Source organism: Schistocerca piceifrons, chromosome 7 (assembly GCF_021461385.2).
Source record: "Schistocerca piceifrons isolate TAMUIC-IGC-003096 chromosome 7, iqSchPice1.1, whole genome shotgun sequence".
Lineage (NCBI taxonomy): Eukaryota > Metazoa > Arthropoda > Insecta > Orthoptera > Acrididae > Schistocerca > Schistocerca piceifrons.
The window spans coordinates 50,495,749-50,519,981 of record NC_060144.1 but is presented as its reverse complement, the minus strand read 5'-3'; the positions used below and the strand labels follow the sequence as shown (position 1 = coordinate 50,519,981).

The window sequence follows — 24,233 nt, the reverse complement described above, 5'->3', positions numbered from 1 at the left end:
GTGGATAGTTGGGAGGGCAGGATGGGGGGGGGGGGGGATGGGGTAACCTGATGAAGCTAGCTTCATTAGCTGCATGCTTTCTTACTTGTGTCCACAGTTCTTGGTCTGATGGTTAGCATTGCTGCCTCTGGATCATGGATTCCTGGGTTTGATTCCTGGCCAGGTTGGAGATTTTCTCCTCCCGGGAACTGAGTGTACGTATTGCCCTCATCATTTCATCATCATTTGGGAAAATAGCAAGACTGAACAGTGAAAAGATTGCTATCTTCATTCCCTCCCTCTTCCCCCTCCCCACTCCAACTCCTGTTATCCCTCCCACCCCCACATCTCTTCTGTACCAGCACTACCCAGACCACTCAAGATCACTAGATCCCCACACTCTAGCCTTGGGCCTCAGCACCCAGAGACGACAGTGGCCATATGTGTGTAAGTTGTGCACTCATGAATGTGTGTTGTGTTTTTCTGAATCTGTCAAAGAACTTTCCCTGAAACTTTTAAATTACCTGTCTGCCACACACCATCTCCTCTTTGTGGCGATTAGCAGTTTATTCTAATTCATACTGTTACGCCACCCCTGCGTTTCCATTCTTGAGTTTTATCTTCTTTTTGAAATAAAGATGTGGATACGAGGGTGAGGGGGGAGGAGTTTTCCTTGGACTGAATAATCAAAATTCACATTGTTCTGAACTGACAAGTCCACTATATATTAAACTATGCTAAAAAGTTAAGTACTAAACACATTGTATTGTCATTAAACATGGTAAGTATATTGTTCACTGGCTCACAAGTCTTTTTTTACAATTTGTACTTCCCTTGTAATATACTTAACTTACTGTCAGAATAGAACAACTATTTGTCAAACTGTATTGGAATTTGAGAGAACCCATCACTTTTATTTTTTTCCTTCATTGAATACCTGTTGTGATTTTGAATTAATTCATTTATTATTAACTTTTGTATGAACAGCAGAAAAAAGTTATTGAAATATTTTGATATCATTTATAAACAGCAGCACTCGTAAATTATAATTTTAACAAAAAAAAAATCCAGATTTATTGATTTTTATTATTGATAACTGATTTTGTTCTACAGGGTGGGGCAAAAGAAAGGGGCCTGGAGAACAGTTTCAGGGTGAAAGAAACACAACAAAGGAAAGAAAATACGGCAGTAGCCTGCCTGTAGTAGATGTTAAAAGTGACCATCATTCATCTCTTGGCACTTTTGGGCCCTGCTCAGCAAGTTGTTGAATGCAGTTTGAAGCTGGGCTGCTGGAATTGCCACAGTCTCATCTGAAATGTTCTGCTGCAGTTCTTGAAGACTATGAGTGTTGTTGCGATGCACCTTTGCCTTGCGGGCTCCTAACACATAGTAACTGGACGACACTGACAGCACTGACAGGCCAAGTGACTTGGATGGCCAGTGAGGTCCTTGACTCTACTGACCTCTGCTAACACCTCTGTCTGGTATCAAGATTGGTAAATGTGATCCAAGGTGTGGCTGGCTGTATGGGCAGTTGCTCCATCCTGTTGGAAGTAAATGTGGGTCTTATTCTCTTCCATTAATGCTGCCATAAATGGTACATGGAAGTCAGCATCTGGTGAATGATGATGGGACCAATAGTGCAGCCTACAGACACTGCACACCAAACGCCATCCGTCTGATCATGCAACGGTGCTTCATTCAAATTATACGAATTCTCTCCTCTGCCCAGAACCTGTGATTCTGAGAGTTGACATAACCATGAACGTGAAACCAGGCTTCCGTAAAGAACAGATATATGTCCAAGCCATTCATTGTTATGTCAATGAAAGCCACTCTCAAAACTGGAGGTGTTGAGGAGATTTTTGCCGGTTTTAAAGCATGAACAACAGATGCATTTGCAGGTCGAGGTCATCCACATGATCCACGTGATATGCAGGCTCTTATGACAGGTGCTGGGTTGATTTGATAGGACTCTGAAGCATTTTCTGGTGAACTGCAGCCACGTTTTCTGGTGTGCAGGCATATTTCGGAGTGTTTTTTGACTTGTTCAAAACAGATTCTGTCTGACGCTGTTTTCAGACTAAGCATTGTACAGCACTGTGTGCTTGCACTTTGACAGCATTAAACTTACCTGCAAACAAATGACCACACTGTTTCCATGACTTTGTTGTCACGTAACTGCCCTCAACAAACACCTGGTGCTCTGTACTCTGAGTAAATTCATCCCCTTTGCACTGCTCCACTCACACTCACACAACCTGCATCACACCCTGAACTGTGTGGATCATGTTGCAGGGGAGTATGTGGTATGCGTGTCACGGCGTGTGGTTATATGCATACATTCACATCCAGTCGTATCCACTCGTCTATGTGACTTTTATTTGGCCCACCCTGTATATGACTATTTCCAGACAAAATATTCAGATGACATCAGATAGCTGTCACCAGCTGATAATGTACCAGTTGGAGGCAGGTACCCATTGGTACTTACAGCAGCTCTGTGTAACTGCTCCTCACATCATCTGAGCTTCTGCTCTAAAGATGGCTAAATTTTCTGTGTCACTCAGCATTACAAATCTAGTAACTTTTTCTGGTTACTACTTTCGATCATAGAAGCACCAGACGTATTTTAAATGCCAAATATTTTATTCTCTGCAATATATATATATATATATGTTGTTGTTTTGTTATAGACTCTGGATGAAGTACGTGTTGAAGTTGAAACCTGTGAAGAACTAAGATCAGTTTCTGTTCATCAAGGGCTGTCGTCAATAGCTGGGCCAGCAAAATATAGTTTCATAAATAAGGTTATTGATGGTATGACTGTCATTGTTAACACTGTGCGAATTACATTCAGGAGTCCAGCTTTCAAGGCGACTGTTCAAGTGAGTATAGATAAAAATCAGATACTTAATATAACAAGTAGAAAGGCTACTTTGTTCAAAGAATTAACTTTTGTATATTTATAACCTTACTCAGGCACAAATAGAGCATAACAGATTAATGATAGCTAGTTGGTAATAAAGTACGCAGTAGTGCATTGATAGCTTCCTGTCCTAGATAACTAGCACTTTCACTTTACTGACATGTCTGGACATTTTTCTTTGTTACGAACTGTGATTACAAACAGGACATGCAAAATGAGTTGTTGGGTTTACCTACAAGAAACTTGCTGAAATCGGACACTGTTCCATGCCACAAAATACATAACTGGTACAGAAATAAAGTTGTTGCTGCAGGTTGTGTCAACTCAGAGGACAGCATATCAGAAAGAGAACATCATAGTAACATCAGAGCAGTGAGGTGTAAGAGGGTGCCCAAAGTGTTGAAAGTTTTGTCTCTGACAAAAACAAAACTGGACAAGTCAGTTGACCCAGAAATTCTTTCTGATCCTATCTTTAAAAAATCAAAAGAGCAAGAAACTGCGGACTTGAAGAAATAATTGGCTATTGTGAAGAGCAGAAATGCTTTAATGGAGCAAAAAACTGCAGCTATGACAAAAGCTATGAAAAGGGTGTACCTCTCAAAGCAACTATTCCTGCTAGTAAGAATATGGGATGAGTAAGTAAGAAGGTTAAAACTATACTGTATCAGTGTTTCACCCAAGGAGGAGGACACAGCAGTCGCCCTTACTTTGGCAGCATTATCTACAAAAGCATATGCTTATCTAAGAAGAAAGAACTATCCTTTACCCTGCTGATCAATGCTCCATAAATGGGCAAAACAGTTTTAGTGTCATCTAGGAATTTTAAAGCAAGCACTAGATTTTACAGAGGCTAAGTCAGCAAAATGCTTACGCCATTTGAGACCACGGCTGTCCTAAGTTTTGATGAAATGAACCTTTGGCAGCATTGCTGCTGTGATTCATCTGACGATGTCATTCTTGGAACAAACAAAAACGTCAAAGTAGTTACGATAAGAAGTTTATTTTCAAAGTGGAAACAGCCAGTGTATTACAATTTTAATGTGAAACTGGCCAGCAGTTTTTTGAGACAATCATTACAGAACTTGAAACAGTTGGGGTTCGTGTTGTAGAGGTTATATGAGTATGTAATTTGGGAGTGAAAAATTCAAAAGCGAGGAAATCACTTGTATCCACTACTAAGATGTATTTTTGAAACCCTGTAGGTAATACAAGGAAAATATGGGTTTTTACGAAGTACTCCATTTTCTAAAATTACTAAGAAATCACTTTGTTGATGATGGAATCACCTAGTCCATAGGTACCGTATTTGCTTTGAGACTGTGATCTTAGTGAGTCAGCAAGCTCCAGTGAAGATGTTACTCACAATGCTTTAAAATACTTGGCTAGATACATTGCCTACAAGTGCAAAAGCACGGTCAGTTTATTTGTAATTACAGTCCTATATGCCATGTCGATAAAAAAATGAACAGCTAAAAACAATAGGCGAGTTTGCTTCTCAATTATCTGAGTAGTTTGCTGCAATATCAGATTTCAGAATTATTTTTGTGTCTTTTATGGAACAAATGTTTCACATTGCAAATGTGAGGTGGAATCATTAGCAGCACTACTACAATCAGGATTTCCCACAATCAAAAAGAAAATCAGTGATTTTATGTAAGAACGAGAAGTTTGATCTGCATTAAATTTTCGAATAAAAGAACCATGTGGCATGCAATTAGGTGGGATTCAGTGAAAAGATATGTTCTCTGGACTGCGTCGTCTTCAGCAACTTCAAATTAAGTTTTCTGTGTCAACATCATCAGGTAATTTTCATCATCTCTGTTGTAATATTCTGTAAATATTCTCGGAACTAAAGCAGCACATAAAACTGTAAAATATTCAGCATAGTCATGTTCTGAAGTTATAAGTTTCATTGATAATCATCTACAGCTAGCTTTGGAAATTAACATGTGTTGTCATCAATGCTTTTACCTCTTAACATTTCCTTTAGGATATTTCAAAAACTAATTCTTTCAGATCATCGGGAACCCTATCAGTGAGATGCTAAAAATGGAATGAAAAGAGATGTGAAAAATTCTTTTACAGTGTGAGATTTCCATTAGTGACTGCCAGCACTGCCCACCAGACGAACAGTATGGCTTCAGGCCATGAAGATGTGTAGTAGATCTCTGATTTACAGTAAGACACCACTATGTATATTAGAAAGATCTACTGTTGGTCTTCCCAGATGCAGGGAAAGCGAAGTTTAGGAAACATTAATAAGGAGAGTGATAGAGAAGCAGACTGTACTGAGAAACACCACTATAAATGTGAAACATTGGAAAATCCAGGATGGAATGATGACAGTATGATGAAAAGGACAGATTGCTACTCAAGATATAGCAGAGATGTTGAGAGGAAGACAGGCACAGAAAAAAAAAACTTCTAAACATGTAAGCTTTCAGCCAGAAGGCCTTATGGCTGAGGCTGTCTCTGGCTGCCAGGTCGTGTGTGTGTGTGTGTGTGTGTGTGTGTGTGTGTGTGTATGTGTGTGTGGTGGGGGGGGGGGGCTTCTAACCAAAAGCTTACATGTTTAGTAGTCCCTTTTGTTGTGCCTGTATGTGACTCAACATCTCCGCAACATCCTGAGTACCAGTCTATCCTTAGCATAATATTTTCACTATGAATCAAACAATGAAAAATCCAGAATGAAACGTGATTTGTGACAGTCTTTTTGTTGTGCCTATCTGCAAATCAGCATCTCCGTTGTATTTTCACTATAAATATGAGATAGTTCTGTCAAATGAAGTAAGAATGGAAGGGATGACAAAGCAGACTGTACAAGGTAAGAATTGTACTAAGAAAGTTTACGGGAATAGAACAGGATGGCTGAAACAGCGAAACAGTGTGAAACAAAGAAGTGCACTATCTTCTTTACTTTTGTTATTGGTGAGTAATGATAGAATGACACAAGCGGTAAGAGAGAGAGAAGACAGAATGACAGCAGTGGTGTTTGATGACTTTTTTTTTTGGAGGGGTGTGGGGGAGGGGTGAACGATGAGTGGGAAAGTACAGAAGCAGTTATATGTGCAGAGAAGAGGTTGAGCAAGAATATGGCCTAAAATTTAATACAAATAAGTGTTAACTAGTGATCATGACAAAAGTAAATGGGTAGATCTATGCTACCAATCTGATGGGGGTGGATCAGCTGAAAACATTGAAAATTTCAAGTATCTGGGGATTATAATACAGGAAAATTCAAAAAATGACCAAGAGAGTAGTGAAGCTGCAAGGCAAGCTCATAGGTTTACAGAAAGTGTGAAAGGAATGATATGAAACAAGTAAATCACACATAAAAGTAAGAAGGTGATATACTAAATAATATTATGTGGGAATGTACTGCAGAAACCAAGGTCATGAAGTTGGGGGGGGGGGGGGGGGAGGAGGCGGGGGGGAAGTGGGAGCAAGTGAACTGAAGTTTTTGAGAAGTCAGATAGGTGTGACAAAAATGGAAAAAATGAAAAATGTTAGTGTTATGGGGAAAAATAAATGTGGAATGTTTGCAATCTATGATTGAGAATAATAAGATTGAAATGGTATGGTCATGTGAAGATAATGGGCAAGAAGAAAATGCCTGGGAAGATGCATGAGTTGAAAATAGAAGCAAGAGACCATGGAAAGAGCTAAGGGACAAGTGGCTAAAAGAAGGGGAAGAAAGCATCTGGAAGGGAGGAGAAGACTGAACTAAGCAATGACTTGTCACTTGACTTCCCTTTGGTCTTTCCCTTGGTGTCTTGTCCTCCATATTCATCTTGTGCATCTTCATAGGCGTCATAGTCTCATCTATATCATTTTATCTTCTTTCGTCAGTCTTACATTGTAGGGTATCTTCGTGTTATCTTCCTAACCCATTCATTTCTCATTTTTCTTCCATTTTTGCTACACCTCTCTGATTTCTCAAAAAACTTCATCTCAATTGCCTGGTCCTTACTTTTTACTCATTCTTTCAGTACCCAGCTGCAGCAGAATTACTGTATATTTTTTTGGGATACCACTTTCTTCCTCCTCTGAGGAACTTGTGTGTTCCAAACTATTCCTTCTGCACTTCACATAAAGCTATGAGGTTACCTTACCCATTCGCGTATATCTTGTACATTTCTTTCAATTTCTTGTATTATGCTCTCTCCAGTATCTGAAACTTCCTACTATTTCCAGCTGCTACCCACACAGTGTCAAGCTTACTATAGGTCTATACTTTTTTCTTGCTGTGACAAACAGGTAACACTTCTCAGCATCAAATTTTAGGCCTAGCATCTAATAGCTTCTGTAGTTCCTCCTCATTGTCCTCTCATACCATTGAATCATCAGAAAACAAGATTGCTATAATCCTGTCTCCAATCTCTCTTGCCATTTGTATCGTATCATCCATCACCACTATGAACAGTAACATGTTGTTGTTGTTGTGGTCTTCAGTCCTGAGACTGGTTTGATGCAGCTCTCCATGCTACTCTATCCTGTGCAAGCTTTTTCATCTCCCAGTACCTACTGCAACCTACATCCTTCTGAATCTGCTTAGTGTATTCATCTCTTGGTCTCCCTCTACGATTTTTACCCTCCACGCTGCCCTCCAATACTAAATTTGTGATCCCTTGATGCCTCAGAACATGTCCTACCAACCGATCCCTTCTTCTGGTCAAGTTGTGCCACAAACTTCTCTTCTCCCCAATCCTATTCAATACTTCCTCATTAGTTATGTGATCTACCCATCTAATCTTCAGCATTCTTCTGTAGCACCACATTTCGAAAGCTTCTATTCTCTTCTTGTCCAAACTATTTATCGTCCATGTTTCACTTCCGTACATGGCTACACTCCATACGAATACTTTCAGAAATGACTTCCTGACACTTAAATCAATACTCGATGGTAACAAATTTCTCTTCTTCAGAAACGCTTTCCTTGCCATTGCCAGCCTACATTTTATATCCTCTCTACTTCGACCATCATCAGTTATTTTGCTCCCCAAATAGCAAAACTCCTTTACTACTTTAAGTGCCTCATTTCCTAATCTAATTTCCTCAGCATCACCCGACTTAATTAGACTACATTCCATTATCCTTGTTTTGCTTTTGTTGATCTTATGTCCTCCTTTCAAGACACTGCCCATTCCATTCAACTGCTCTTCAAAGTCCTTTGCTGTCTCTGACAGAATTACAATGTCATCGGCGAACCTCAAAGTTTTTATTTCTTCTCCATGAATTTTAATACCTACTCCGAATTTTTCTTTTGTTTCCTTTACTGCTTGCTCAATATACAGATTGAACAACATCGGGGAGAGGCTACAACCCTGTCTTACTCCCTTCCCAACCACTGCTTCCCTTTCATGTCCCTCGACTCTTATAACTGCCATCTGGTTTCTGTACAAATTGTAAATAGCCTTTCGCTCCCTGTATTTTACCCCTGCCACCTTTAGAATTTGAAAGAGAGTATTCCAGTCAACATTGTCAAAAGCTTTCTCTAAGTCTACAAATGCTAGAAACGTAGGTTTGCCTTTCCTTAATCTTTCTTCCAAGATAAGTCGTAAGGTCAGTATTGCCTCACGTGTTCCAGTGTTTCTACGGAATCCAAACTGATCTTCCCCGAGGTTGGCTTCTACTAGTTTTTCCATTCGTCTGTAAAGAATTCGTGTTAGTATTTTGCAGCTGTGACTTATTAAGCTGATAGTTCGGTAATTTTCACATCTGTCAACACCTGCTTTCTTTGGGATTGGAATTATTATATTCTTCTTGAAGTCTGAGGGTATTTCGCCTGTTTCATACATCTTGCTCACCAGATGGTAGAGTTTTGTCAGGACTGGCTCTCCCACGGCCGTCTGTAGTTCCAATGGAATATTGTCTACTCCGGGGGCCTTGTTTCGACTCAGGTCTTTCAGTGCTCTGTCAAACTCTTCACGCAGTATCATATCTCCCATTTCATCTTCATCTACATCCTCTTCCATTTCCATAATATTGTCCTCAAGTACATCGCCCTTGTATAGACCCTCTATATACTCCTTCCACCTTTCTGCTTTCCCTTCTTTGCTTAGAACTGGGTTTCCATCTGAGCTCTTGATATTCATACAAGTCGTTCTCTTATCTCCAAAGGTCTCTTTAATTTTCCTGTAGGCGGTATCTATCTTACCCCTAGTGAGATAGGCCTCTACATCCTTACATTTGTCCTCTAGCCATCCCTGCTTAGCCATTTTGCACTTCCTGTCGATCTCATTTTTGAGACGTTTGTATTCCTTTTTGCCTGTTTCACTTACTGCATTTTTATATTTTCTCCTTTCATCAATTAAATTCAATATTTCTTCTGTTACCCAAGGATTTCTACTAGCCCTCGTCTTTTTACCTACTTGATCCTCTGCTGCCTTCACTACTTCATCCCTCAAAGCTACCCATTCTTCTTCTACTGTATTTATTTCCCCCATTCCAGTCAATTGCTCCCTTATGCTCTCCCTGAATCTGTGTACAACCTCTGGTTCTTTTAGTTTATCCAGGTCCCATCTCCTTAAATTTGCAGTTTCTTCAGTTTTAATCTACAGGTCATAACCAATAGATTGTGGTCAGAGTCCACATCTGCCCCTGGAAATGTCTCACAATTTAAAACCTGGTTCCTATATCTCTGTCTTACCATTATATAATCTATCTGATACCTTTTAGTATCTCCAGGGTTCTTTCATGTATACAACCTTCTTTCATGATTCTTAAACCAAGTGTTAGTTATGATTATGTTGTGCTCTGTGCAAAATTCTACCAGGCGGCTTCCTCTTTCATTTCTGTCCCCCAATCCATATTCACCTACTATGTTTCCTTCTCTTCCTTTTCCTACACTCGAATTCCAGTCACCCATGACTATTAAATTTTCGTCTCCCTTCACAATCTGAATAATTTCTTTTATTTCATCATACATTTCTTCAATTTCTTCGTCATCTGCAGAGCTAGTTGGCATATAAACTTGTACTACTGTAGTAGGTGTGGGCTTCGTATCTATCTTGGCCACAATAATGCGTTCACTATGCTGTTTGTAGTAGCTTACCCGCATTCCTATTTTCCTATTCATTATTAAACCTACTCCTGCATTACCCCTATTTGATTTTGTGTTTATAACCCTGTAGTCACCTGACCAGAAGTCTTGTTCCTCCTGCCACCGAACTTCACTAATTCCCACTATATCTAACTTCAACCTATCCATTTCCCTTTTTAAATTTTCTAACCTACGTGCCCGATTAAGGGATCTGACATTCCACGCTCCGATCCGTAGAACGCCAGTTTTCTTTCTCCTGATAACGACATTCTCTTGAGTAGTCCCCGCCCGGAGATCCGAATGGGGGACTATTTTACCTCCGGAATATTTTACCCAAGAGGACGCCATCATCATGTAATCATACAGTAAAGCTGCATGCCCTCGGGAAAAATTACGGCTGTAGTTTCCCCTTGCTTTCAGCCGTTCGCAGTACCAGCACAGCAAGGCCGTTTTGGTTATTGTTACAAGGCCAGATCAGTCAATCATCCAGACTGTTGCCCTTGCAACTACTGAAAAGGCTGCTGCCCCTCTTCAGGAACCACACGTTTGTCTTGCCTCTCAACAGATACCCCTCCGTTGTGGTTGCACCTACGGTACGGCTATCTGTATCGCTGAGGCACGCAAGCCTCCCCACCAACGGCAAGGTCCATGGTTCATGCGGGGGGAACAGTAAAAAAAAAAAAAGGGGGGGGGGGAAGAGGAGGAGGAGGAGACTGCACCAGAGAAGCATAAGTAGTGTGAGTGTTGAAGATGAGAAACAGGGAGAGGGAATTACACTATGTAACAGTAACATACATAGTGTAATTCCCTCTCCCTGTTTCTCATATTCAACACCCACACTACTTATGCTTCTCTGGTGCAGTCTCCTCCTCCTCCTCTTCCCCCCTCTTTTTTTCTCTCACAGTGCAGTTTGCATCTCAATACCTTTCCTTCTTAGTGCCTCCAACCTATTACTTCTGGGTGCTGTGTCGCATGCTTTCTCTAAATTCAGGACTATCTGTAGTGCTCTCCTGTACTCGTACTGGTGTTTCTGTAGCTATCTCATTCCAAATTTGAGATCTGCTGTAGAGTATCCTGGTCTGAAGGCATACTGTTCTTCTCTCAGTTGCTTTTCCACTGTTCTGCAGATACATTTCACTAGAGCTTCTCGTAGATTTTTGCAAAGTGACACGTAAGGCTAATGTTAGCAAAAGTTTCTGGAACCCTTTTGGAGACAAGTATAGTTATTTACTTCTACCAGTCTTCTGAAGTTCTCATTTCAAACACTGGAAAATCCATGATTGAATGTAACAATATTATGAAAAGGAAAGTTGTTACTCACCACATAATGGAGATGCTAAGTTGTAGAGAGGCACAACAAAAAGACTGTTACAAATAATACTTTTGGCTGGCCCATAAGGCCTTCATCAAAAACACACACACACACACACACACACACACACACACACACACACAAAAACGCAACTCACACACACGACTGCAGTTTAAGGCAACTGTAGCCACACTGCAAGCAGTAGCACCAGTGTATGATGGGAGTGTCATCAGGGTGGGGGTAGGAGGAGGCTGGAGTGGGGAGGGGGAGGGATAGTAGGATAGGGATGGTGGACACGCAGTGCTGCTGTGGAGTCCACAGGGACGAGGTGGAGAGGGTAGGGCAGCTATGTGCAGTTGGGAGGTTAGACAGAGGGCAGGGGAGAGGGGGTAGCCGAAAAGGAGAGAAGTAAAAAGACTGGGTGTGATGGTGGAATGAGGGCTGTATAGTGCTGGAATGGGAACAGAGAGGCTGGATAGTTGAGGACAATGACTAATGAAGGTTGACGTAGATATATTGCAGGGGAAGTTCCCACCTGCGCAATTCAGAAAAGCTAGTGTTGGTGGGAAGGATCCATATGGCACAGGCTGTGAAGTGGTAATTGAAATGAAGGATGTCATGTTTGATGGCGTGTTCAGCAACTGGGTGGTCCACTTGTTTCTTCGCCACATTTTGTCACTGGCCATTCATGCGGACAGGCAGCTTATTGGCTGTCACACCCACATAGAATGCAGCACAATGGTAGCAGCTTATCTTGTAGATCACATGGTGGGTTTCACAGGTAGCCCTGCCTTTGATGGGATAGGTGATGTTTGTGATTGGACTGGAGTAGATGGTGATGGAGGATGTATGGGACAGGTCTTGTATTTAGGTCTATTACAGGGGTATGAGCCATAAGGTAAGAGGTTGGGGACAGGGGTTGTATAGAGATGGACGAGTATACATTCCTATCACGCAGTGGTGTGTGTGTGTGTGTGTGTGTGTGTGTGTGTGTGTGTGTGTGTATTTTTTTGACGTAGGCCTTACGGGCCGAAAGCTTTATTTGCAACTGTCTTTTTGTTGTGCCTATTGCGACTCAGCATCTCCGCTACGTGATGAGTAGCAACTTTCCTTTTCATAAAATTAAAGTTCTCATTTAATTCCATATATCTCTCATAACTCTATAAAACAACCGTGTCCTGATCTCTTCTGCTGCTCTGATATTCTCCACATTTGTATCATTCATCCCAAATGCCTTTCTCATTTTAATTTTTTGTAGTGCTTCCTCCACATCTATCCTCATTAGATCTTTTGCCATTTGGAGTTCACCCCCGTCTTCTAACTATCCACCTATCTATTTATGTATCTATATTCGGTGTGTGTGTGTGTGTGTGTGTGTGTGTGTGTGTGTGTGTGTGTGTGTGTGGGGGAAGACACCTGCCGTGATTTTGTTTGTATGTTTGGACTAATCTCAGGAACTATTGTAAGGATTGTGATACAATTTGCCCCTAATTTGTGAGGAAGGTTTCTATCTATAATTTATGAATTTTTGTGCAACTTGGCTGAGCTACAAAGAATTATTCCCCTGCCCCAGTTAAAATGATGTCATTGTCATCTAGTGGTGAATGGCAGAACTCCTCTGTGTAATGCAGCCAATGCAAAACTGAGTGCACATAAACCCTACACTTCCTTTGATGTATCAACAACAGCCGGAACGTGTTTGGTGTGGCATAATCATTGTGGATGTGACTTTATGTATTCAGATATTATTTCTTTGGACATTTTGAAAGAATGCATGAAACTGGTAAGTGAATCTCAACTGATGAGAAAGGGATACAGACATTCTATGATCATAAAGAAATATTTGATACATTAGCAGTGTATAACCTACAGTGTAGCAAGCGAAAAGTAGCAGCATTGCTTATAAACATTGATGGATTCGTGAGCTTCTTAAAGAAGGAAACGGACATAAATACAATCTCCTTAACACTTTAAAACTAGAGGATCAAATAGGATTCTAAAATTCCTTGTAGGTGACTACAGAAATTTAGAAATACTTGTAAGCCAGTTGGAGGACACATTTCGAGAAAAAGATAATTTCACACTGTTAATTTCTGCCTCCCTTATAAAGGTTGTTTATAAATGATTATAGGGGTTTTAACATTTTATAATATTTATTATATTAAACTTACAGTTGTAAATGATATGTCAAACGAAAGAGCAAATCAAACAGTTGTGTTTGGCACCAGTGTGCATGCGCAGTGCGCGATGTTTCTGCTGCAATCCGCTAGATTGGTTGAACTTCACTGTACCCAAGTGCTGGATAGGTCACAAGGGACCCAGTGACAGGGCTTGCTTTGCATGGCGTCCACGTTCACCCGACCTAAAGCCGTGCAATTTTTTCCTTTGGGGCTTCATCAAGGATCATGTGAACGTGCCTCCGCTACCGGCAGACCTCCCTGAATACAGAAACTGGATTGAAGGAGCTGTTGCTACAATCACTGAAGACACATTTATCAATGTGTGGGAAGAACTTGGCTATAGACTTGATGTATGCCATGTGACAAGTGGTGCTCGCGTTGAACATTTATAAGATTCTTGGGAAAACTGTTTGAGTTGCTCTTTCATCTGATATCATTTATAACTGTAAGTTTAATATAATAAATATTATAAAGCATTGAAACTCTGATATTCATTTATAAACACCCTGTATTAGCAGCTGCAATTTGCGCTCATAATTCAAAGCACTATATACAAATTACAGACAGTGAGTTACTTTGAAGTAACATAAGCAGTCACTTTAGAACAATTATGCAGTGAAAAAATATGTGAATTCAGAAGATTGGTTTTTAATTTGTATGTGAAAAGTAAAGCATTTTCTGAAAAACTGCTTCTGCAAGAGATGCATCTTTAATTCATTTACTTAAAGTAAGTTTTTCGGCAGTGCAACAGAACACTTAACTTTCAGATTTAAGTTTTTCATGAACTGAAGCTAGATACGTACATAGTTCTTTCTGTGGCAGGGCAAAAATAGTTGGCAACAAAGAGTTGTGACAATGAGTCCATACATTGAACCAGTGTGTGCTAGGGTTTATAAGACGAGTACTGTAATAGGCCACATATGTACATATGTAGATTATGCATTTTTTCTGGTTTTATTGTGCTTAATTTGTGGCTTTTGTACATGATATGCAACAAATTAAAAGAAATCTATAAACACACAAACCCACCCACCCACCCACACACACACACACACACACACACACACACACACACACACACACATGATTGGCATAGGATATTTACATTGGTTGTAAACATATTAATTAAATCATGATGTACTCCCACCATTGCCATGAGAAGTTACTCTGAATGCCAATTAAATATGTAATAGACAACACTTATGCCTCCTAATAACTGTTATGGCTCGCCCTGCTTGGATAGCTTGTCATATGAAATTTGATGGTATTCAGTTACCTAACATTGTTTTATGAATTTTAACTCTAATAAATGGCCTGTGAGCAGTTTAACACTGCACCAAACAAGTCATCTGGCCATAGATATTTAGTAGTACACATGTGAAGCGGGGAGGGAGACTAGTCACAAGCCTGCTCTACATTTCTATCTTTCTCCACTTGTTTGTCAAAATTTTCAGCAAATTGGCAGAATTTTCAGAACTCCACCAGTGAGTGTTGTTGTGTCGTCTCCTATTGCCAGTTCTTCCACATGTCTCTTCTGCTGCTTCTGTATGTGTGTTCTTAAAACTCCAGTCTTCTTCCACAGCTACCCAGGGGAATTTTATCTCTAATTTCCCTTTGTTATGTTTCTTTAACTCTGCTTCTTTTATCTTCTTTACTTGTATTCAACTTGCTTTGCTTTCTCACCTTCATCATCAGTAGTCTCTAAGGCCACTGAAGGTATTACCTTGACGTGTAACATTTCTCATCATTTCATTATCTATTAACAGGTAGCCACTGATTTTTTTAGACCAGTCACTGTTATACCACATTACCTTGCACTCTAATCCACTCCTTATGCAAAAGTCTAACAATGCTTCACCTCAATGCTTCTGCTTCCCCAGGCATTTGCACCAAGTATATTTTCATATTCAGATTTTCTGCATCAACATGTGCATTCAGATCTCTCATTACAGTTGTGTTCAGTCCAGTCATATGCTTTCTTCTTCAGACTCTCTCTCTCTCTCTCTCTCTCTCTCTCTCTCTCTCTCTCTCTCTCTCTCTCTCTCTTATTTTATGCGATGTGAGTCCCACCAGGTGGGCATACTATTATAGTATCTTCACTGTTTTCCATTCAGAGATGTTTTGGTCAATATCATTCTCTCATTAATTCCAGTTCATTCAGTGTTTCTCTCACAACTATTGCTACTCAGTTTTTGGTGTCATCCTCATTGCCTATCCCAGACTATTTGAACATTGCTCTTTGGGGAAAGAGCACCCATACCTGTTCCTCAGTACTTTCATGGACAGGCACAGGCAGTGTAGACCACCCGCCAAAAGCTCTTATTGTGTACTTTCTGAGCACGTGGAAGCTGTTTGGCTACATCTTCTCGCGTGCACTCGGTTGGTGGAACACAGTTCCATGCCCTGCAGCAAGGCTGCAAGATCTTCAGTGCTTCAGCTGTTTGCACCTCTGCCCACATGTGCCTATTCCCACCCGGCTGCACCCGGATGGGCATACGGACTGGAACAGTCTGATCTATCCTGTACAGCATCAACCCATTTCTCTTTTCACATCTACCTTCACTTCTCCATCTTATTTCTCCTACACCCAACATACTATTCCAATTCGCAAACCATGTTTCTTTCTGTGTCATCACCCTGTGGCTCCATTTTCCATTCCAAGGTTTGTCCATTTTTGAAAGCTCATTATTTGTCCATTGTTGGCTTGCTTGATCTATCACTACTTCATCAGTGCCCCAAGTGGACAGGTTTTTTCAGGGTTCCCATAGGGCATTCATAGATTCCTTAGTGGTTATGCAGCAAAGGTCTCCAGTATACTTCATTCCTATAGTTGGTTATGAACTGTAGATTAAAACTGAAGAAACTGCAAAAAGGTGGGAATTTAAGGAGATGGGACCTGGATAAACTGAAAGAACCAGAGGTTGTACAGAGTTTCAGGGAGAGCATAAGGGAACAACTGACAGGAATGGAGGAAAGAAATACAGTAGAAGAAGATTGGGTAGCTCTGAGGAATGAAATAGTGAAGGCAGCAGAGGATCAAGTAGGTAAAAAGACGAGGGCTAGTAGAAATCCTTGGGTAACAGAAGAGATACTGAATTTAATTGATGAAAGGAGAAAATACAAAAATGCAGTAAGTGAAGCAGGCAAAAAGGAATACAAACGTCTCAAAAATGAGATCGACAGGAAGTGCAAAATGGCTAAGCAGGGATGGCTAGAGGACAAATGTAAGGGTGTAGAGGCTTATCTCACCAGGGGTAAGATAGATACTGCCTACAGGAAAATTAAAGAGACCTTTGGAGAAAAGAGAACCACTTGCACGAATATCAAGAGCTCACATGGAAACCTAGTTCTAAGCAAAGAAGGGAAAGCAGAAAGGTGGAAGGAGTATATAGAGGGTCTATACAGGGGCGATGTACTTGAGGACAATATTATGGAAATGGAAGAGGATGTAGATTAAGATGAAATGGGAGATATGATACTGCATGAAGAGTTTGACAGAGCACTGAAAGACCTGAGTCGAAACAAGGCCCCGGGAGTAGACAACATTCCATTAGAACTACTGATGGCCTTGGGAGAGCCAGTCATGACAAAACTCTACCATCTGGTGAGCAAGATGTATGAGACAGGCGAAATTCCCTCAGACTTCAAGAAGAATATAATAATTCCAATCCCAAAGAAAGCAGGTGTTGACAGATGTGAAAATTACCAAACTATCAGTTTAATAAGTCACAGCTGCAAAATACTAACGCAAATTCTTTACAGACGAATGGAAAAACTAGTAGAAGCCAACCTCGGGGAAGATCAGTTTGGATTCCGCAGAAATGTTGAAACACGTGAGGCAATACTGACCCTATGACTTATCTTAGAGGAAAGATTAAGGAAAGGCAAACCTACATTTCTAGCATTTGTAGACTTAGAGAAAGCTTTTGACAATGTTGACTGGAATACTCTCTTTCAAATTCTAAAGGTGACAGGGGTAAAATACAGGGAGCGAAAAGCTATTTACAATTTATACAGAAAGCAGATGGCAGTTACAAGAGTCGAGGGACATGAAAGGGAAGCAGTGGTTGGGAAGGGAGTGAGACAGGGTTGTATATCGCCAATGCTATTCAATCTGTATATTGAGCAAGCAGTAAAAGAAACAAAAGAAAAGTTTGGAGTAAGTATTAAAATTCATGGAGAAGAAATAAAAACTTTGAGGTTCACTGATGACATTGTAATTCTGTCAGATACAGCAAAGGACTTGGAAGAGCAGTTGAACAGAATGGACAGTGTCTTGAAAGGAGGGTATAAGATGGACATCATCAAAAGCAAAACGAGGATAATGGAATGTAGTCGAATTAAATCGGTTGATGCTGAGGGAATTAGATTAGGAAATGAGACACTTAAAGTAGTAAAGGAGTTTTGCTATTTGGGGAGCAAAATAACTGATGATGGTCGAAGTAGAGATGATATAAAATGTCGACTGGCAATGGCAAGGAAAGCGTTTCTGAAGAAGTGAAATTTGTTAACATCGAGTATAGATTTAAGTGTCAGGAAGTCGTTTCTGAAAGTATTTGTATGGAGTGTAGCCATGTATGGAAGTGAAACATGGACGATAAATACTTTTGACAAGAAGAGAATAAAAGCTTTCGAAATGTGGTGCTACAGAAGAATGCTGAAGATTAGATGGGTAGATCACATAACTAATGAGGAGGTGTTGAATAGAACTGGGGAGAAAAGGAGTTTGTGGCATAACTTGACCAGAAGAAGGGGTCGGTTGGCAGGACATGTTCTGAGGCATCAAGGGATCACCAATTTAGTACTGGGGGGCAGCGTGGAGGGAAAAATCATAGAGGGAGACAAAGAGATGAATACACTAAGCAGATTCAGAAGGATGTAGGCTGCAGTAGGTACTGGGAGATGAAAAAGCTTGCACAGGATAGAGTAGCATGGAGAGCTGCATCAAACCAGTCTCAGGACTGAAGGCCACAACAACAACAACATATAGTCGGTCTCCTACTTCATGTCTCCATTCCCAGAGCTTGGATGAGTAGTTGGACTTTGGGAAACCATTTATGATAGTGTGTAATAGGAAGTCTTGGGAACTATTTGTGATAGTGTGTAATAGGAAATCTTGGGTATGTTATAAACACACACACACACACACACACACACACACACACACACACACACACACACACACACACACACAAAGCTACTTTTTTTTAGTTAGTAAAAATGTATGCTTGTTGTGTGTTTTAAAAGCAAAGAATTCACTTAAATAATCAATATGTAGCCATATATCCACCAAGAAGAGATATATTAAAAAAAAAAAAGATGTAATATGTATCGTAGCAGAAAATTGCAGAAGTGAATCAGCGAGTTATGAAAATATGAATCTGAGAGGTACATCTTCATGTTTCACAGTATAATCAAGTGTATTGTAAGAACTACATGTCCTTGACTGATGTACTGACTGAGCCACCAGACATCATTCGCGTCCACCTTTTAAAAGTTTGCTTGGTAGAATGGTACACTGATGGATAAAAAAGTGAAACACCCAGAAAGGCATGGTCGACTGTCACTGTAACTTTGTACGCATAAAAAAAATGATGTAATATGTATCGTAGCAGAAAATTGCAGAAGTGAATCAGTGAGTTATGAAAATATGAATCTGAGAGGTACATCTTCATGTTTCACAGTATAATCAAGTGTATTGTAAGAACTACATGTCCTTGACTGATGTACTGACTGAGCCACCAGACATCATTCGCGTCCACCTTTTAAAAGTTTGCTTGGTAGAATGGTACACTGACGGATAAAAAAGTGAAGCACCCAGAAAGGCATGGTCGACTGTCACTGTAACTTTGTACGCATGCACACCATCGAAAAGTATGTAAATGATTAGAGTTGCAATTCTCTGTGACTGGTAGAATGGCCGCCAGAGTGCATTAGTGTTGTAGGTGCCCTGTGTTGTTTCCAGGCTTGGTTGGGCGTATAAGGGACATGTACAGGATCTAGAGTTTACTGTGAAGGATGTGGAGAAGACGAGTACTCCTGTGACGCAGCATTATTGGTAAACAACAAAATTTGAAAGGGGACTGCCTGTGGATCACCATTTACCCAGATGGTCGAACTGTGCAGTATCCAGATTTGTAGGGCATTCGGATGTGACAGTGACCTGATGTTGGATTGCAGTGGGAATATGAGAAATGGCACACTTGTTGTCAAGTTCCTGTTGATCACATCTGACCACCATAAAGCAGGATCTCTATTTGTATTGTGCACCAAGCACATCATAACCCATCCACATCTGTGCATGCTATCCAAGAACGAGTAATGGACACCCCACACTTTTGATTGGAAACTAGCAGAGGTCTGAATAGGGACTTACTGCCCCATGTGTTCGTTGTCTTTAGCACTGTAACACAAATGGAGTGCGTTTGGAGTGGTGCCATGACAGAGAAGCCTAGACTACTGATGAATAGTGGTAAATTGTGTTCAGTGATGAATCATGGCTCATCACTGCCCCATATGAACTGAATTGTTAGCTGCTCCAGGCAGAAGTCGTGCTTTGTTGGTGCTGCACATTTTTGCAGTTTTCATAGAGATAAACTGATGCTGCACTGTTTGTCTTGGCATGCCAGTGTGGAAATTGTCACAAAATTATCTAAGTAAAAAATCAGTGCAACTTGCTTGTTTATTTATATGTAGACACCAACTTCAGAATTTTCCTTTGTGTGAGATTGTGTGTGTCAGATTCATGTGGTGATGTGAAATTCTAGATTCACATATTTTACTGTTTGTGTTACTTCTGCATAATTTTTCATTTATCGTATCACTACTCATTTGTATTGTGATATACTGTGAAATTTCAAAAATTTGTGTGTGCCTGGATAAACTCTTACTGTTATTGTGAATTGTAGGCTTTAACTTATTTATGGTATTTTAAAATGTTTGAGAACGGTAGGCCTATCCTTGTTGAAACAGTTGTTCTGTAATTTCATTGTATAATTACATGAGAAATAGTATTCTGAAAAGGATAGTTGCTACTTACCATATAACAGAGATGCAGAGTCACAGATAGGCACAACAAAAAGACACACACACACACACACACACACACACACACACAAAGCAACTCATACACATGATCAGATGGGTAAGGACAATGGCTAACGAAGGTTGAGGCCAGGAGGGTTATGGGAATGTAGGAAATATAGAAGAGTAGTTGCTACCTGTGCAATTCAGAAAAGCTGGTGTTGGTGTGAAGGATCCAGATGGCACAGGCTGTGAAGCAGTCATTGAAATGAAGAACATCATGTTGGGCAGCATGCTCAGCAACGAGATGGTCCAAGTGTTTCTTGGCCGCTGTCTGTTGGTGGCCATTAATACAGACAGACAGCTTGTTGGTTGTAATGCCAAACATAGAATAAAGCACAATGGTTGGAGCTTAGCTTGTAGATCACATGACTGGTTTTGCAGGTAGCCTTGCCTTTGTTGGGATAGGTGATATTTGTGACCAGACTGGAGTAGGTGTTTGTGGGAGGATATATGGGACAAGTCTTGCATCTAGGTCTACTACAGGGATATGATCCATGAGGGCAAGCGGTTGGGAGTAGGATTTGTGTAGGGATGGATGAGAATATTGTGTTGGTTTGGTGGGTAGTCAAATACTGCTGTTAGAGGGGTGGGAAGGATAATGGTTAGGGCATCTCTCTTTCCAGGGTGTGACAAGAGATAGTCAGAATCCTGGCAGAGAATGTGATTCAGTTGCTCTGGGTGGTACTAAGTCACAAGAGGACTGCTCCTCTGTTACTGGATGGTGAGACTTTGGGAGCTGGAGAAATAAGACACAATAGATCTGTTTCTGTACAAGGTTGGGAATGTAAATATGGTCTGTGAAGACCTCTTTAACACCCTAGATACATTTTGAGAAGGACTGCTTGTCATTACAGATGTGACGGCCACGTGTGGCTAGGCTGTATTAAGGGATTTCTTGGTTTGGAATGGGTGACAGTTGTCAAAGAGGAGGTATTGCTGGTGGTTGGTATGTTTGATATGGACAAAGGTACTGATGATGGGGATCAACATTGAGGAAGGTGGCTTATTGGGTTGAACACTACGGTTCCAGTGCCCAATGGGTTCCAAACCTACAATCTCCTTCCTAGTCGCCATGATCAACTACATCCAGACCCACAATTACTTCTCCTTTGAAGGCATTAGCTACAAACAAATCTGGGGTATGGCTATGGGCACCTGCATCACAGCATCCTGTTCAAACATATTCATGGTCCATCTAGAGGAATCCTTTCTAAACACCCAGAATCCTAAACCTCACCTGGTTCAAATTCATAGATGACATCTCATAATCTGCATTGAAGGTGAGGACACCCTATCCACATTCCTTCAGATCTCACCTCCTTTTTCCCCATTCGCTTCTCTTGGTCCTACTCAACCCAACAAGCCACCTGCCTTGATCTTGACTGCCATCTCAAAGATGTCTACATCAGTACCTCCTCCTATCAAACCTACCAACCACCAGAAATATCTCCACTTTGACAGCTGCCACCCATTCCATACCATAAAGTCTCTTCCATACAGCCTAGCCACACGTAGCCATTGCATCTGTAGTGAGGAGCGTTCGCTCTCAAATATAGCAAGGGTGTCACTGATGCCTTCACAGACTGTAATTAGCCTCCCAACCTTGTACAAAAACAGATCTCCTGTGCCTTACCTCTCCAGTCACCCACCACCTCCCAAAGTCCCACTATCCAACCACAGAGGAGCTTTCATCTTGTGACTCAGTACCACTTAGGACTGAGGTAACTGAATCACATTCTTTGCCAGGGTTTTAACTACCTCTTGTTGTGCCCTGAAAACAGGAATTTCAAACCCACTGTCTTTCCCACCCATCTCACAGTGGTACACCACTTCCCACCAAACCTACACAATATACTCGTCTATCCCTAAATTATCCCTGCTCCCAACCCCTTGCCTCATGGGTCATATCACTATAATAGCCCCAGATGCAAACCTTTCCTTTGCATCCTCCCACAACCATCTGCTCAAGTCCGCCCACAAGCATCACCTACCCCATCAAAGACAGGGCTATTGGTGAAACCAGTCATGTTATGTACAAACTAAGCTGCAACCACAGAGCTTCATTCTACGAGGACATGACAACCAACAAGCTGCCTGTCCGCGTGGATGGCCACTGGCAAATTGAGGCGAAGAAATACTTGGACCACCCTGTTATTGAGCATGCCACCCAATGCGATGTACTTCATTTCAATGACTGCTTCACATCCTGCGCCATCTGGGTCCTTCCTATCAACGCCAGCTTTTCTGAACTGTGCAGGTGGGAACTCTCCCTGCAGTATATCCTTCATTCTCATAACTCTCCTGGCCCCAACCTTCATTAGTCATTGTCCTTACCCATCGATCACCTGCCCAGTTCCCATTCCAGTGCTACACAGCCCTGTATCCCAGCAACGACCCACAGTCTTTTTACTCCTTCCCTCCCCCCCTCCCCCCCCCCCCCCTGCTACTTGCCTAATCTCCCAAGGGACCTAATTGCCCCATCTTCTCTCCACCTTGTCCCCCTCCCCCTAACAGTGGGGACAAATGGCACTTTCTGCCTCTCACCCCTACCATGCTATCCTGACCCATCCCTGCCCCAGCCTCTTCCTTACTGCCACCCCCCTGTTGCTTCTCCCATCATGCGTTGCTGTTCACAGTTGGGCTTCAGTAGCCAGAGACTGTGGTCGTGTGTGTGAGTTGCTTTTATATGTGGGTGTGCGCGTGTGTGTATTTCTGATGAAGACCTAGTTGGCTGAGAGTTCACTTTCTGACAATCTTTTTGTTGTGCCTACCTGCAACTCGGCATCAATGGGGAGAAGCAACAGTTCTTTTCATAATACTGTTACATTCCATCCTGGATTTTCCATTATTTGATTTTAGATGAGAAACAGGTTATTCTTGAGTCTTTCTGGACACTTACAAAACTGTATTTTTGAAAATGTTCATAATTTTTGTAAGTTTGTAGCGAATCAGCATTTGTGTGTCAAAGTTATTGCCAAAGAATAGCTCACACTAAATTTCATTGTATATCAATGGAAATAAATGTACATTTCTGAGAGAATTTTCGGAAATTACAATTGTCTTGTGTATAAACTAAGTCATAGTATTAAATCAGCATTTGTGATATAGTTACTGTAGCAGATGTTGTAACTAACATATTGTTTTACATTTGGTTTTTCCCTTTCAAAAGGAGAAGGCTATATGTTATCCAATCATATCATAAATTAACTCTATTTTTGAGTTTGTTTTGCATTTGTAATGAATCTCAAAAAGCTGTAGTAAACTAGTAATTTTTACCAAAGGTTTTTCTGTTACCTGAGTAGAAGTCTCGTTTTGTGTATTTGCTTCAATTCTTATAGGGAATGTGTAATTTTTTAGCTTAACAGATTAAGTCAGGAGGCTTAGTTTAAAGTTGTTTGTTCATTGCCCTGTAAAACATTGCACCAGCGACATTGCAGCTCAGCTGTGAATGCTGTTTTTGAACATAAGATGAGTTAGTTGACACTCTTAAGGAGCTGATTACTGTCAAATGATTCGTAGCTGCTGCAAATCGATGTGTGGCATGTGGCACCAAAGATACCTTAATCAAAGTCCTCTCTTATGGGTCGTGTCTCCACTGCAGCAAGTACGGGGTCTGTCATTACTCATCCACATGACTGTGGATGACCTGTCAGTGGTAGATCTAGGCATCCTGTGCAGGGTAGACAGGGACCAGGGAGGACTCAG

The 24,233-nt window shown here is 41.0% G+C and overlaps 1 protein-coding gene across 4 annotated transcripts in view; it reads left to right on the top strand.

Moving 5' to 3' along the window:
- The window catches only part of LOC124804604 (UHRF1-binding protein 1-like), a 433,274-nt gene that overhangs the window by 32,020 nt on the left and 377,021 nt on the right, over nt 1–24,233 (top strand). For all 4 annotated transcript variants that reach the window (XM_047264799.1, XM_047264798.1, XM_047264802.1 and 1 more), the window contains exon 3: nt 2,676–2,867. In XM_047264799.1, the coding sequence (XP_047120755.1) occupies nt 2,676–2,867 (192 nt within the window). The remainder of the gene's footprint in view (nt 1–2,675; nt 2,868–24,233) is intronic.